General features: G+C 35.0%; 1 protein-coding gene across 5 annotated transcripts in view; it reads left to right on the top strand.

Moving 5' to 3' along the window:
* LOC137428985 (anion exchange protein 2) overlaps positions 1-12715 on the top strand; it is a 155961-nt gene that overhangs the window by 116190 nt on the left and 27056 nt on the right. For all 5 annotated transcript variants that reach the window (XM_068118930.2, XM_068118933.2, XM_068118932.2 and 2 more), the window contains one exon: positions 9175-9299. In XM_068118930.2, coding sequence (XP_067975031.2) covers positions 9175-9299 — 125 coding nt within the window. The remainder of the gene's footprint in view (positions 1-9174; positions 9300-12715) is intronic.

The raw sequence follows: 12715 nt of genomic DNA, 5'->3' as shown, positions 1-12715 counted from the left end.
TCGTTAAATGAAGCTCTGTGTAAAGGTAAATAATGGGTTTGTCGGTATGAATGAGTCGTTAAATGAAGCTCTGTATAAAGGTAAATAATGGGTATGCGGGTTTGAATGAGTCGTTAAATGAAGCTCTGTGTAAAGGTAAATAATGGGTATGTGGGTTTGAATGAGTCGTTAAATGAAGCTCTGTATAAAGGTAAATAATGGGTATGTGGGTTTGAATGAGTCGTTAAATGAAGCTCTGTATAAAGGTAAATAATGGGTATGTGGGTTTAAACGAGTCGTTAAATGAAGCTCTGTGTAAAGGTAAATAATGGGTTTGTCGGTATGAATGAGTCGTTAAATGAAGCTCTGTGTAAAGGTAAATAATGGGTTTGTCGGTATGAATGAGTCGTTAAATGAAGCTCTGTATAAAGGTAAATAATGGGTATGTGGGTTTGAATGAGTCGTTAAATGAAGCTCTGTGTAAAGGTAAATAATGGGTTTGTCGGTATGAATGAGTCGTTAAATGAAGCTCTGTATAAAGGTAAATAATGGGTATGCGGGTTTGAATGAGTCGTTAAATGAAGCTCTGTATAAAGGTAAATAATGGGTATGCGGGTTTAAATGAGTCGTTAAATGAAGCTCTGTATAAAGGTAAATAATGGGTTTGTCGGTATGAATGAGTCGTTAAATGAAGCTCTGTGTAAAGGTAAATAATGGGTTTGTCGGTATGAATGAGTCGTTAAATGAAGCTCTGTATAAAGGTAAATAATGGGTATGTGGGTTTGAATGAGTCGTGAAATGAAGCTCTGTGTAAAGGTAAATAATGGGTTTGTCGGTATGAATGAGTCGTTAAATGAAGCTCTGTATAAAGGTAAATAATGGGTATGTGGGTTTAAACGAGTCGTTCAATGAAACTTTGTGTAAAGGTAAATAATGGGTATGTTGGTATGAATGAGTCGTGAAATGAAGCTCTGTGTAAAGGTAAATAATGGGTATGCGGGTTTAAATGAGTCGTCAAATGAAGCTCTGTGTAAAGGTAAATAATGGGTATGTGGTTTTTAATGAGTCCTTAAATGAAGCTCTGTGTAAAGGTAAATAATGGGTATGTGGTTTTTAATGAGTCGTTAAATGAAGCTCTGTGTAAAGGTAAATAACGGGTATGTGGGTTTGAATGAGTCGTTAAATGAAGTTTTGTGTAAAGGTAAATAATGGGTATGTGGGTTTGAATGAGTCGTTAAATGAAGTTTTGTGTAAAGGTAAATAATGGGTATGCGGGTTTAAATGAGTCGTTAAATGAAACTCTGTATAAAGGTAAATAACGGGTATGTGGGTTTGAATGAGTCGTTAAATGAAACTTTGTGTAAAGGTAAATAATGGGTATGTGGGTTTGAATGAGTCGTTCAATGAAACTTTGTGTAAAGGTAAATAATGGGTATGTGGGTTTGAATGAGTCGTTAAATGAAGCTCTGTATAAAGGTAAATAATAGGTATGTGGGTTTGAATGAGTCGTTAAATGTAGCTCTGTATAAAGGTAAATAATGGGTATGCGGGTTTGAATGAGTCGTTAAATGAAGCTCTGTATAAAGGTAAATAATGGGTATGTGGGTTTGAATGAGTCGTTAAATGTAGCTCTGTATAAAGGTAAATAATGGGTATGTGGGTTTAAATGAGTCGTTAAATGAAGCTCTGTATAAAGGTAAATAATGGGTATGTGGGTTTGAATGAGTCGTTAAATGAAGCTCTGTATAAAGGTAAATAATGGGTATGCGGGTTTGAATGAGTCGTTAAATGAAACTCTGTATAGAGGTAAATAATGGGTATGCGGGTTTAAATGAGTCGTTAAATGAAGCTCTGTGTAAAGGTAAATAATGGGTATGTGGGTTTAAATGAGTCGTTAAATGAAGCTCTGTATAAAGGTAAATAATGGGTATGTGGGTTTGAATGAGTCGTTAAATGAAGCTCTGTGTAAAGGTAAATAATGGGTATGTGGGTTTGAATGAGTCGTTAAATGAAGCTTTGTATAAAGGTAAATAATGGGTATGTGGGTTTGAATGAGTCGTTAAATGAAGCTCTGTATAAAGGTAAATAATGGGTATGTGGGTTTGAATGAGTCGTTAAATGAAGCTCTGTATAAAGGTAAATAATGGGTATGTGGGTTTGAATGAGTCGTTAAATGAAGCTCTGTGTAAAGGTAAATAATGGGTATGTGGGTTTAAATGAGTCGTTAAATGAAGCTTTGTATAAAGGTAAATAATGGGTATGTGGGTTTGAATGAGTCGTTAAATGAAGCTCTGTGTAAAGGTAAATAATGGGTATGCGGGTTTGAATGAGTCGTTAAATGAAGCTCTGTATAAAGGTAAATAATGGGTATGCGGGTTTGAATGAGTCGTTAAATGAAGCTCTGTATAAAGGTAAATAATGGGTATGCGGGTTTAAATGAGTCGTTAAATGAAGCTCTGTATAAAGGTAAATAATGGGTATGCGGGTTTGAATGAGTCGTTAAATGAAGCTCTGTATAAAGGTAAATAATGGGTATGCGGGTTTAAATGAGTCGTTAAATGAAGCTCTGTATAAAGGTAAATAATGGGTATGTGGGTTTGAATGAGTCGTTAAATGAAGCTCTGTATAAAGGTAAATAATGGGTATGCGGGTTTGAATGAGTCGTTAAATGAAGCTCTGTATAAAGGTAAATAATGGGTATGCGGGTTTAAATGAGTCGTTAAATGAAACTCTGTATAAAGGTAAATAATGGGTATGCGGGTTTGAATGAGTCGTTAAATGAAGCTCTGTATAAAGGTAAATAATGGGTATGCGGGTTTAAATGAGTCGTTAAATGAAACTCTGTATAAAGGTAAATAATGGGTATGCGGGTTTGAATGAGTCGTTAAATGAAGCTCTGTATAAAGGTAAATAATGGGTATGTGGTTTTGAATGAGTCGTTAAATGAAGCTTTGTGTAAAGGTAAATAATGGGTATGTGGGTTTAAATGAGTCGTTAAATGAAGCTCTGTGTAAAGGTGTATAATGGGTATGTGGGTTTAAATGAGTCGTTAAATGAAGCTCTGTGGAAAGGTAAATAATGGGTATGCGGGTGTAAATGAGTCGTTAAATGAAGCTCTGTGTAAAGGTGTATAATGGGTATGTGGGTTTAAATGAGTCGTTAAATGAAGCTCTGTGGAAAGGTAAATAATGGGTATGCGGGTGTAAATGAGTCGTTAAATGAAGCTCTGTGTAAAGGTGTATAATGGGTATGTGGGTTTAAATGAGTCGTTAAATGAAGCTCTGTGTAAAGGTGTATAATGGGTATGTGGGTTTAAATGAGTCGTTAAATGAAGCTCTGTGTAAAGGTGTATAATGGGTATGTGGGTTTAAATGCGTCGTTAAATGAAGCTCTGTATAAAGGTAAATAATGGGTATGCGGGTTTGAATGAGTCGTTAAATGAAGCTTTGTGTAAAGGTAAATAATGGGTATGCGGGTTTAAATGAGTCGTTAAATGAAGCTCTGTGTAAAGGTGTATAATGGGTATGTGGGTTTAAATGAGTCGTTAAATGAAGCTCTGTGTAAAGGTGTATAATTGGTATGTGGGTTTAAATGTGTCGTTAAATGAAGCTCTGTGTAAAGGTAAATAATGGGTATGTGGGTTTAAATGTGTCGTTAAATGAAGCTCTGTGTAAAGGTAAATAATGGGTATGTGGGTTTAAATGTGTCGTTAAATGTAGCTTTGTATAAAGGTAAATAATGGGTATGTGGTTTTTAATGAGTCGTTAAATTAAGCTCTGTGTAAAGGTAAATAATGGGTATGCGGGTTTAAATGAGTCGTTAAATGAAACTCTGTATAAAGGTAAATAATGGGTATGTGGGTTTGAATGAGTCGTTAAATGAAGCTCTGTATAAAGGTAAATAATGGGTATGTGGGTTTGAATGAGTCGTTAAATGTAGCTCTGTATAAAGGTAAATAATGGGTATGCGGGTTTGAATGAGTCGTTAAATGAAGCTCTGTGTAAAGGTAAATAATGGGTATGTGGGTTTGAATGAGTCGTTAAATGAAGTTTTGTGTAAAGGTAAATAATGGAAATGTCGGTATGAATGAGTCGTTAAATGAAGCTTTGTATAACGGTAAATAATGGGTATGTGGGTTTAAATGAGTCGTTCAATGAAACTTTGTGGAAAGGTAAATAATGGGTATGTGGGTTTGAATGAGTCGTGAAATGAAGCTTTGTGTAAAGGTAAATAATGGGTATGTGGGTTTGAATGAGTCGTTAAATGAAGCTCTGTGTAAAGGTAAATAATGGGTTTGTCGGTATGAATGAGTCGTTAAATGAAGCTCTGTATAAAGGTAAATAATGGGTATGCGGGTTTGAATGAGTCGTTAAATGAAGCTCTGTGTAAAGGTAAATAATGGGTTTGTCGGTATGAATGAGTCGTTAAATGAAGCTCTGTGTAAAGGTAAATAATGGGTATGTGGGTTTTAATGAGTCGTTAAATGAAACTTTGTGTAAAGGTAAATAATGGGTATGTTGGTATGAATGAGTCGTGAAATGAAGCTCTGTGTAAAGGTAAATAATGGGTATGTGGGTTTGAATGAGTCGTTAAATGAAGCTTTGTGTAAAGGTAAATAATGGGTATGTGGGTTTGAATGAGTCGTTAAATGAAGCTTTGTGTAAAGGTAAATAATGGGTATGTGGTTTTTAATGAGTCGTTAAATGAAACTCTGTATAAAGGTAAATAATGGGTATGCGGGTTTGAATGAGTCGTTCAATGAAGCTCTGTGTAAAGGTAAATAACGGGTATGTGGGTTTGAATGAGTCGTTAAATGAAGCTCTGTGTAAAGGTAAATAACGGGTATGTGGGTTTGAATGAGTCGTTAAATGAAGTTTTGTGTAAAGGTAAATAATGGGTATGCGGGTTTAAATGAGTCGTTAAATGAAACTCTGTATAAAGGTAAATAATGGGTATGTGGGTTTGAATGAGTCGTTAAATGAAGCTCTGTGTAAAGGTAAATAACGGGTATGTGGGTTTGAATGAGTCGTTAAATGAAGCTCTGTATAAAGGTAAATAATGGGTATGCGGGTTTAAATGAGTCGTTAAATGAAACTCTGTATAAAGGTAAATAATGGGTATGCGGGTTTGAATGAGTCGTTAAATGAAGCTCTGTATAAAGGTAAATAATGGGTATGTGGTTTTGAATGAGTCGTTAAATGAAGCTTTGTGTAAAGGTAAATAATGGGTATGTGGGTTTAAATGAGTCGTTAAATGAAGCTCTGTGTAAAGGTGTATAATGGGTATGTGGGTTTAAATGAGTCGTTAAATGAAGCTCTGTGGAAAGGTAAATAATGGGTATGCGGGTGTAAATGAGTCGTTAAATGAAGCTCTGTGTAAAGGTGTATAATGGGTATGTGGGTTTAAATGAGTCGTTAAATGAAGCTCTGTGGAAAGGTAAATAATGGGTATGCGGGTGTAAATGAGTCGTTAAATGAAGCTCTGTGTAAAGGTGTATAATGGGTATGTGGGTTTAAATGAGTCGTTAAATGAAGCTCTGTGTAAAGGTGTATAATGGGTATGTGGGTTTAAATGAGTCGTTAAATGAAGCTCTGTGTAAAGGTGTATAATGGGTATGTGGGTTTAAATGCGTCGTTAAATGAAGCTCTGTACAAAGGTAAATAATGGGTATGCGGGTTTGAATGAGTCGTTAAATGAAGCTTTGTGTAAAGGTAAATAATGGGTATGCGGGTTTAAATGAGTCGTTAAATGAAGCTCTGTGTAAAGGTGTATAATGGGTATGTGGGTTTAAATGAGTCGTTAAATGAAGCTCTGTGTAAAGGTGTATAATTGGTATGTGGGTTTAAATGTGTCGTTAAATGAAGCTCTGTGTAAAGGTAAATAATGGGTATGTGGGTTTAAATGTGTCGTTAAATGAAGCTCTGTGTAAAGGTAAATAATGGGTATGTGGGTTTAAATGTGTCGTTAAATGTAGCTTTGTATAAAGGTAAATAATGGGTATGTGGTTTTTAATGAGTCGTTAAATTAAGCTCTGTGTAAAGGTAAATAATGGGTATGCGGGTTTAAATGAGTCGTTAAATGAAACTCTGTATAAAGGTAAATAATGGGTATGTGGGTTTGAATGAGTCGTTAAATGAAGCTCTGTATAAAGGTAAATAATGGGTATGTGGGTTTGAATGAGTCGTTAAATGTAGCTCTGTATAAAGGTAAATAATGGGTATGCGGGTTTGAATGAGTCGTTAAATGAAGCTCTGTGTAAAGGTAAATAATGGGTATGTGGGTTTGAATGAGTCGTTAAATGAAGTTTTGTGTAAAGGTAAATAATGGAAATGTCGGTATGAATGAGTCGTTAAATGAAGCTTTGTATAACGGTAAATAATGGGTATGTGGGTTTAAATGAGTCGTTCAATGAAACTTTGTGGAAAGGTAAATAATGGGTATGTGGGTTTGAATGAGTCGTGAAATGAAGCTTTGTGTAAAGGTAAATAATGGGTATGTGGGTTTGAATGAGTCGTTAAATGAAGCTCTGTGTAAAGGTAAATAATGGGTTTGTCGGTATGAATGAGTCGTTAAATGAAGCTCTGTATAAAGGTAAATAATGGGTATGCGGGTTTGAATGAGTCGTTAAATGAAGCTCTGTGTAAAGGTAAATAATGGGTTTGTCGGTATGAATGAGTCGTTAAATGAAGCTCTGTGTAAAGGTAAATAATGGGTATGTGGGTTTTAATGAGTCGTTAAATGAAACTTTGTGTAAAGGTAAATAATGGGTATGTTGGTATGAATGAGTCGTGAAATGAAGCTCTGTGTAAAGGTAAATAATGGGTATGTGGGTTTGAATGAGTCGTTAAATGAAGCTTTGTGTAAAGGTAAATAATGGGTATGTGGGTTTGAATGAGTCGTTAAATGAAGCTTTGTGTAAAGGTAAATAATGGGTATGTGGTTTTTAATGAGTCGTTAAATGAAACTCTGTATAAAGGTAAATAATGGGTATGCGGGTTTGAATGAGTCGTTCAATGAAGCTCTGTGTAAAGGTAAATAACGGGTATGTGGGTTTGAATGAGTCGTTAAATGAAGCTCTGTGTAAAGGTAAATAACGGGTATGTGGGTTTGAATGAGTCGTTAAATGAAGTTTTGTGTAAAGGTAAATAATGGGTATGCGGGTTTAAATGAGTCGTTAAATGAAACTCTGTATAAAGGTAAATAATGGGTATGTGGGTTTGAATGAGTCGTTAAATGAAGCTCTGTGTAAAGGTAAATAACGGGTATGTGGGTTTGAATGAGTCGTTAAATGAAGTTTTGTGTAAAGGTAAATAATGGGTATGCGGGTTTAAATGAGTCGTTAAATGAAGCTCTGTATAAAGGTAAATAACGGGTATGTGGGTTTGAATGAGTCGTTAAATGAAGTTTTGTGTAAAGGTAAATAATGGGTATGCGGGTTTGAATGAGTCGTTAAATGAAACTTTGTGTAAAGGTAAATAATGGGTATGTGGGTTTGAATGAGTCGTTCAATGAAACTTTGTGTAAAGGTAAATAATGGGTATGTGGGTTTGAATGAGTCGTTAAATGAAGCTCTGTGTAAAGGTAAATAATGGGTTTGTCGGTATGAATGAGTCGTTAAATGAAGCTCTGTATAAAGGTAAATAATGGGTATGTGGGTTTAAACGAGTCGTTCAATGAAACTTTGTGTAAAGGTAAATAATGGGTATGTTGGTATGAATGAGTCGTTAAATGAAGCTTTGTGGAAAGGTAAATAATGGGTATGTGGGTTTAAATGAGTCGTTAAATGAAGCTCTGTGTAAAGGTAAATAATGGGTATGTGGGTTTGAATGAGTCGTTAAATGAAGCTCTGTGTAAAGGTAAATAATGGGTATGTTGGTATGAATGAGTCGTTAAATGAAGCTTTGTGGAAAGGTAAATAATGGGTATGTGGGTTTAAATGAGTCGTTAAATGAAGCTCTGTGTAAAGGTAAATAATGGGTATGCGGGTTTAAATGAGTCGTTAAATGAAACTCTGTATAAAGGTAAATAACGGGTATGTGGGTTTGAATGAGTCTTTAAATGAAGCTCTGTGTAAAGGTAAATAATGGGTATGTGGGTTTGAATGAGTCGTTAAATGAAGCTCTGTGTAAAGGTAAATAATGGGTATGTTGGTATGAATGAGTCGTTAAATGAAGGTTTGTGGAAAGGTAAATAATGGGTATGTGGGTTTAAATGAGTCGTTAAATGAAGCTCTGTGTAAAGGTAAATAATGGGTATGCGGGTTTAAATGAGTCGTTAAATGAAACTCTGTATAAAGGTAAATAACGGGTATGTGGGTTTGAATGAGTCGTTAAATGAAGCTTTGTATAAAGGTAAATAATGGGTATGTGGGTTTAAATGAGTCGTTCAATGAAACTTTGTGTAAAGGTAAATAATGGGTATGTGGGTTTGAATGAGTCGTTAAATGAAGCTCTGTGTAAAGGTAAATAATGGGTATGTGGGTTTAAATGAGTCGTTAAATGAAGCTCTGTATAAAGGTAAATAATGGGTATGTGGGTTTAAATGAGTCGTTAAATGAAGCTCTGTATAAAGGTAAATAATGGGTATGTGGGTTTAAATGAGTCGTTAAATGAAGCTCTGTGTAAAGGTAAATAATGGGTATGCGGGTTTAAATGAGTCGTTAAATGAAACTCTGTATAAAGGTAAATAACGGGTATGTGGGTTTGAATGAGTCGTTAAATGAAGCTTTGTATAAAGGTAAATAATGGGTATGTGGGTTTAAATGAGTCGTTCAATGAAACTTTGTGTAAAGGTAAATAATGGGTATGTGGGTTTGAATGAGTCGTTAAATGAAGCTCTGTGTAAAGGTAAATAATGGGTATGTGGGTTTAAATGAGTCGTTAAATGAAGCTCTGTATAAAGGTAAATAATGGGTATGTGGGTTTAAATGAGTCGTTAAATGAAGCCCTGTATAAAGGTAAATAATGGGTATGTGGGTTTAAATGAGTCGTTAAATGAAGCTCTGTATAAAGGTAAATAATGGGTATGTGGGTTTAAATGAGTCGTTAAATGAAGCTCTGTATAAAGGTAAATAATGGGTATGTGGGTATGAATGAGTTTGCTCTCTTTTTCCCTTCATCGAATTCATTAATTTTGAGCAAAAGAGGGATCGTCGTTCCTCACTACTTATTCTTCTGCTCACTGCGTGTGTGCCAGGTCACCGGTTTGAGGACGTTCCTGGTGTGAGGCGTCACCTGGTGAAGAAGTACCTGAAGTCCCGAATTGCACACCTGTCTCCTGACTTCAGCCCCAAAAAGCACGCCGACCATAGACCGCATGAGGTGAAGGCTCAATTGGCCAGGGTGGGGGAAGAGGTGGGAGGCGGTGGGAGGAGGGTGGAGGTCGGGAAAGGGAGGGGAGAGAGAGGAGGGAGAGGAGTGGGAGGAGGAGAGAGAGGAGTGGGAGGAAGAGGGTGTAGCTCTCTGTGCTCCACCACCTCCTTTTTTGTCTTGTACCCTCTACTCTTTCCATGCTTTGTCCCCCACCCCCTGCTTCAAAGCTTGTCAAAGCCTCAACCCCCTTGTCGTGAAATTCCCAAAATCCAGAATCACCGCTCACCTCCACTCGTGACTGACTGACACACACACACACACACACACACACACACACACACACACACACACACACACACACACACACACACACACACACACACACAGCCACACACACACACACACACACACACACACACACACACACCCTTACCTGTGTTTAAGCAAAAGTGCTCGAAGTGCTTTGGCACGATCCGATTCTGTCATTTGGGCTTCAATGATCATCTGTTCGACCACCTGATGGGCAATCCCCGAAAGAGTGCTCTGTTTCAGGTCTAGCAGTACAGTTCCTATTGAAGGAAGGGTAGATGGGGAAAAAAACAATATCAAGGTTCATAGAACAGCCTGCAGATTAATTAATTAATTATTGAAGAAAGAGACATTCAAACGAGGAGTCTGGTGGAACTAGGGATTCAAACATTGAGACGGACGAAACCTTAAATCTCAGACTATCACACCAACCATGCTGTCACTTCAAAGTGGGTGACCTGAAAATAAAAATAAAGAATAACTTTATTTAATAAACCTTTTTCCCCAAGTGAAGAACTCCCCAACTCCCAAGACTGGTTCATGTTTGTAGCTCATGTCCATCCCCAATCCCCAAACTTTTTCCAAACCCAGGAGAGCTGCCCATGGCCCAGTCGAACTCCGCAAGTCTTGATGTGTGTGTCTTCATGTTTGACAACTCGGATTGAGTTATTTGCAACATTTGTGGAATAGTAATTAAATTCGAACAAAACATTGGATTCAGAGGTAACTTTATCTTAAATAGGTGTAATATAAATATATATATATATATATATATATATATATATATATATATATATATATACACACACACAGCCACACACAGTCGTAAAATAGGTGTAATATAGGTGTAATATAAATATATATATATTTATATTACACCTATTTAAGATAAAGTTACCTCTGAATCCAATGTTTTGTTCGAATTTAATTACTATTCCACAAATGTTGCAATGTTAAAATAGATTTTAAAATCCACAATTGGGCAGAAACATTTCACGAAGTTCTACATTTTAAAATCGGGATGAGTTTTTCCTCAAGTTTAACATTTTCAAATCGGGACGAGTTTTTCATAAAGTTTAACACTTTAATTCGAGATGAGTTTTTTAAATAAAGTTTAACATTTTCAAATCGAGACTAGGTTTTTATAAAGTTTAACATTTTCAAATCGAGACTAGGTTTTTATAAAGTTTAACATTTTCAAATCGAGACGAGGTTTTTATAAAGTTTAACATTTTCAAATCGAGACGAGGTTTTTATTAAGTTTAACATTTTCAAATCGAGACGAGGTTTTTATAAAGTTTAACATTTTCAAATCGAGACGAGGTTTTTATAAAGTTTAACATTTTCAAATCGAGACGAGGTTTTTATAAAGTTTAACATTTTCAAATCGAGACGAGGTTTTTATAAAGTTTAACATTTTCAAATCGAGACGAGGTTTTTATAAAGTTTAACATTTTCAAATCGAGACGAGGTTTTTATAAAGTTTAACATTTTCAAATCGAGACGAGGTTTTTATAAAGTTTAACATTTTCAAATCGAGACGAGGTTTTTATAAAGTTTAACATTTTCAAATCGAGACGAGGTTTTTATAAAGTTTAACATTTTCAAATCGAAACGAGGTTTTTATAAAGTTTAACATTTTCAAATCGAGACGAGGTTTTTATAAAGTTTAACATTTTCAAATCGGGACGAGTTTTTCATAAGGTTTAACATTTTCAAATCGAGACGAGGTTTTTATGAAGTTTAACATTTTCAAATCGGGACGAGGTTTTTTATAAAGTTTAACATTTTCAAATCGAGACGAGGTTTTTATGAAGTTTAACATTTTCAAATCGGGACGAGGTTTTTATAAAGTTTAACATTTTCAAATCGAGACGAGGTTTTTATGAAGTTTAACATTTTCAAATCGGGACGAGGTTTTTTATAAAGTTTAACATTTTCAAATCGGGACGAGCTTTTATAAAGTTTAACATTTTCAAATCGGGACGAGCTTTTATAAAGTTTAACATTTTCAAATCGGGACGAGTTTTTCATAAGGTTTAACATTTTCAAATCGAGACGAGGTTTTTATAAAGTTTAACATTTTCAAATCGGGACGAGTTTTTCATAAGGTTTAACATTTTCAAATCGGGACAAGGTTTTCATAAAGTTTAACATTCTCAAATCCGGACGAGGTTTTCATAAAGTTTAACATTTTCAAATCCAGACGAGTTTTTCATAAAGTTTAACATTTTCAAATCGGGACAAGGTTTTCATAAAGTTTAACATTTTCAAATCGGGACGAGGTTTTCATAAAGTTTAACATTTTCAAATCGGGACGAGCTTTTATAAAGTTTAACATTTTCAAATCGGGACGAGCTTTTATAAAGTTTAACATTTTCAAATCGGGACGAGTTTTTCATAAGGTTTAACATTTTCAAATCGAGACGAGGTTTTTATAAAGTTTAACATTTTCAAATCGGGACGAGTTTTTCATAAGGTTTAACATTTTCAAATCGGGACAAGGTTTTCATAAAGTTTAACATTCTCAAATCCGGACGAGGTTTTCATAAAGTTTAACATTTTCAAATCGGGACGAGGTTTTTATAAAGTTTAACATTTTCAAATCGAGACGAGGTTTTTATAAAGTTTAACATTTTCAAATCGGGACGAGGTTTACATAAAGTTTAACATTTTCAAATAGGGACGAGGTTTTCATAAAGTTTAACATTTTCAAATCGGGACGAGGTTTTTATAAAGTTTAACATTTTCAAATCGAGACGAGGTTTTTATAAAGTTTAACATTTTCAAATCGGGACGAGTTTTTCATAAAGTGTAACATTTTCAAATCGGGACGAGGTTTTCATAAAGTTTAACATTTTCAAATCGGGACGAGTTTTTCATAAAGTTTAACATTTTCAAATCGGGACGAGTTTTTCATAAAGTGTAACATTTTCAAATCGGGACGAGGTTTTCATAAAGTTTAACATTTTCAAATCGGGACGAGGTTTTCATAAAGTTTAACATTTTCAAATCGGGACGAGGTTTTTATAAAGTTTAACATTTTCAAATCGAGACGAGGTTTTTATAAAGTTTAACATTTTCAAATCGGGACGAGTTTTTCATAAAGTGTAACA

This window comes from Myxine glutinosa, chromosome 6 (assembly GCF_964187855.1).
Source record: "Myxine glutinosa chromosome 6, kmMyxGlut1.1, whole genome shotgun sequence".
NCBI lineage: Eukaryota > Metazoa > Chordata > Myxini > Myxiniformes > Myxinidae > Myxine > Myxine glutinosa.
This window is presented reverse-complemented; position numbering and strand designations above follow the sequence as displayed.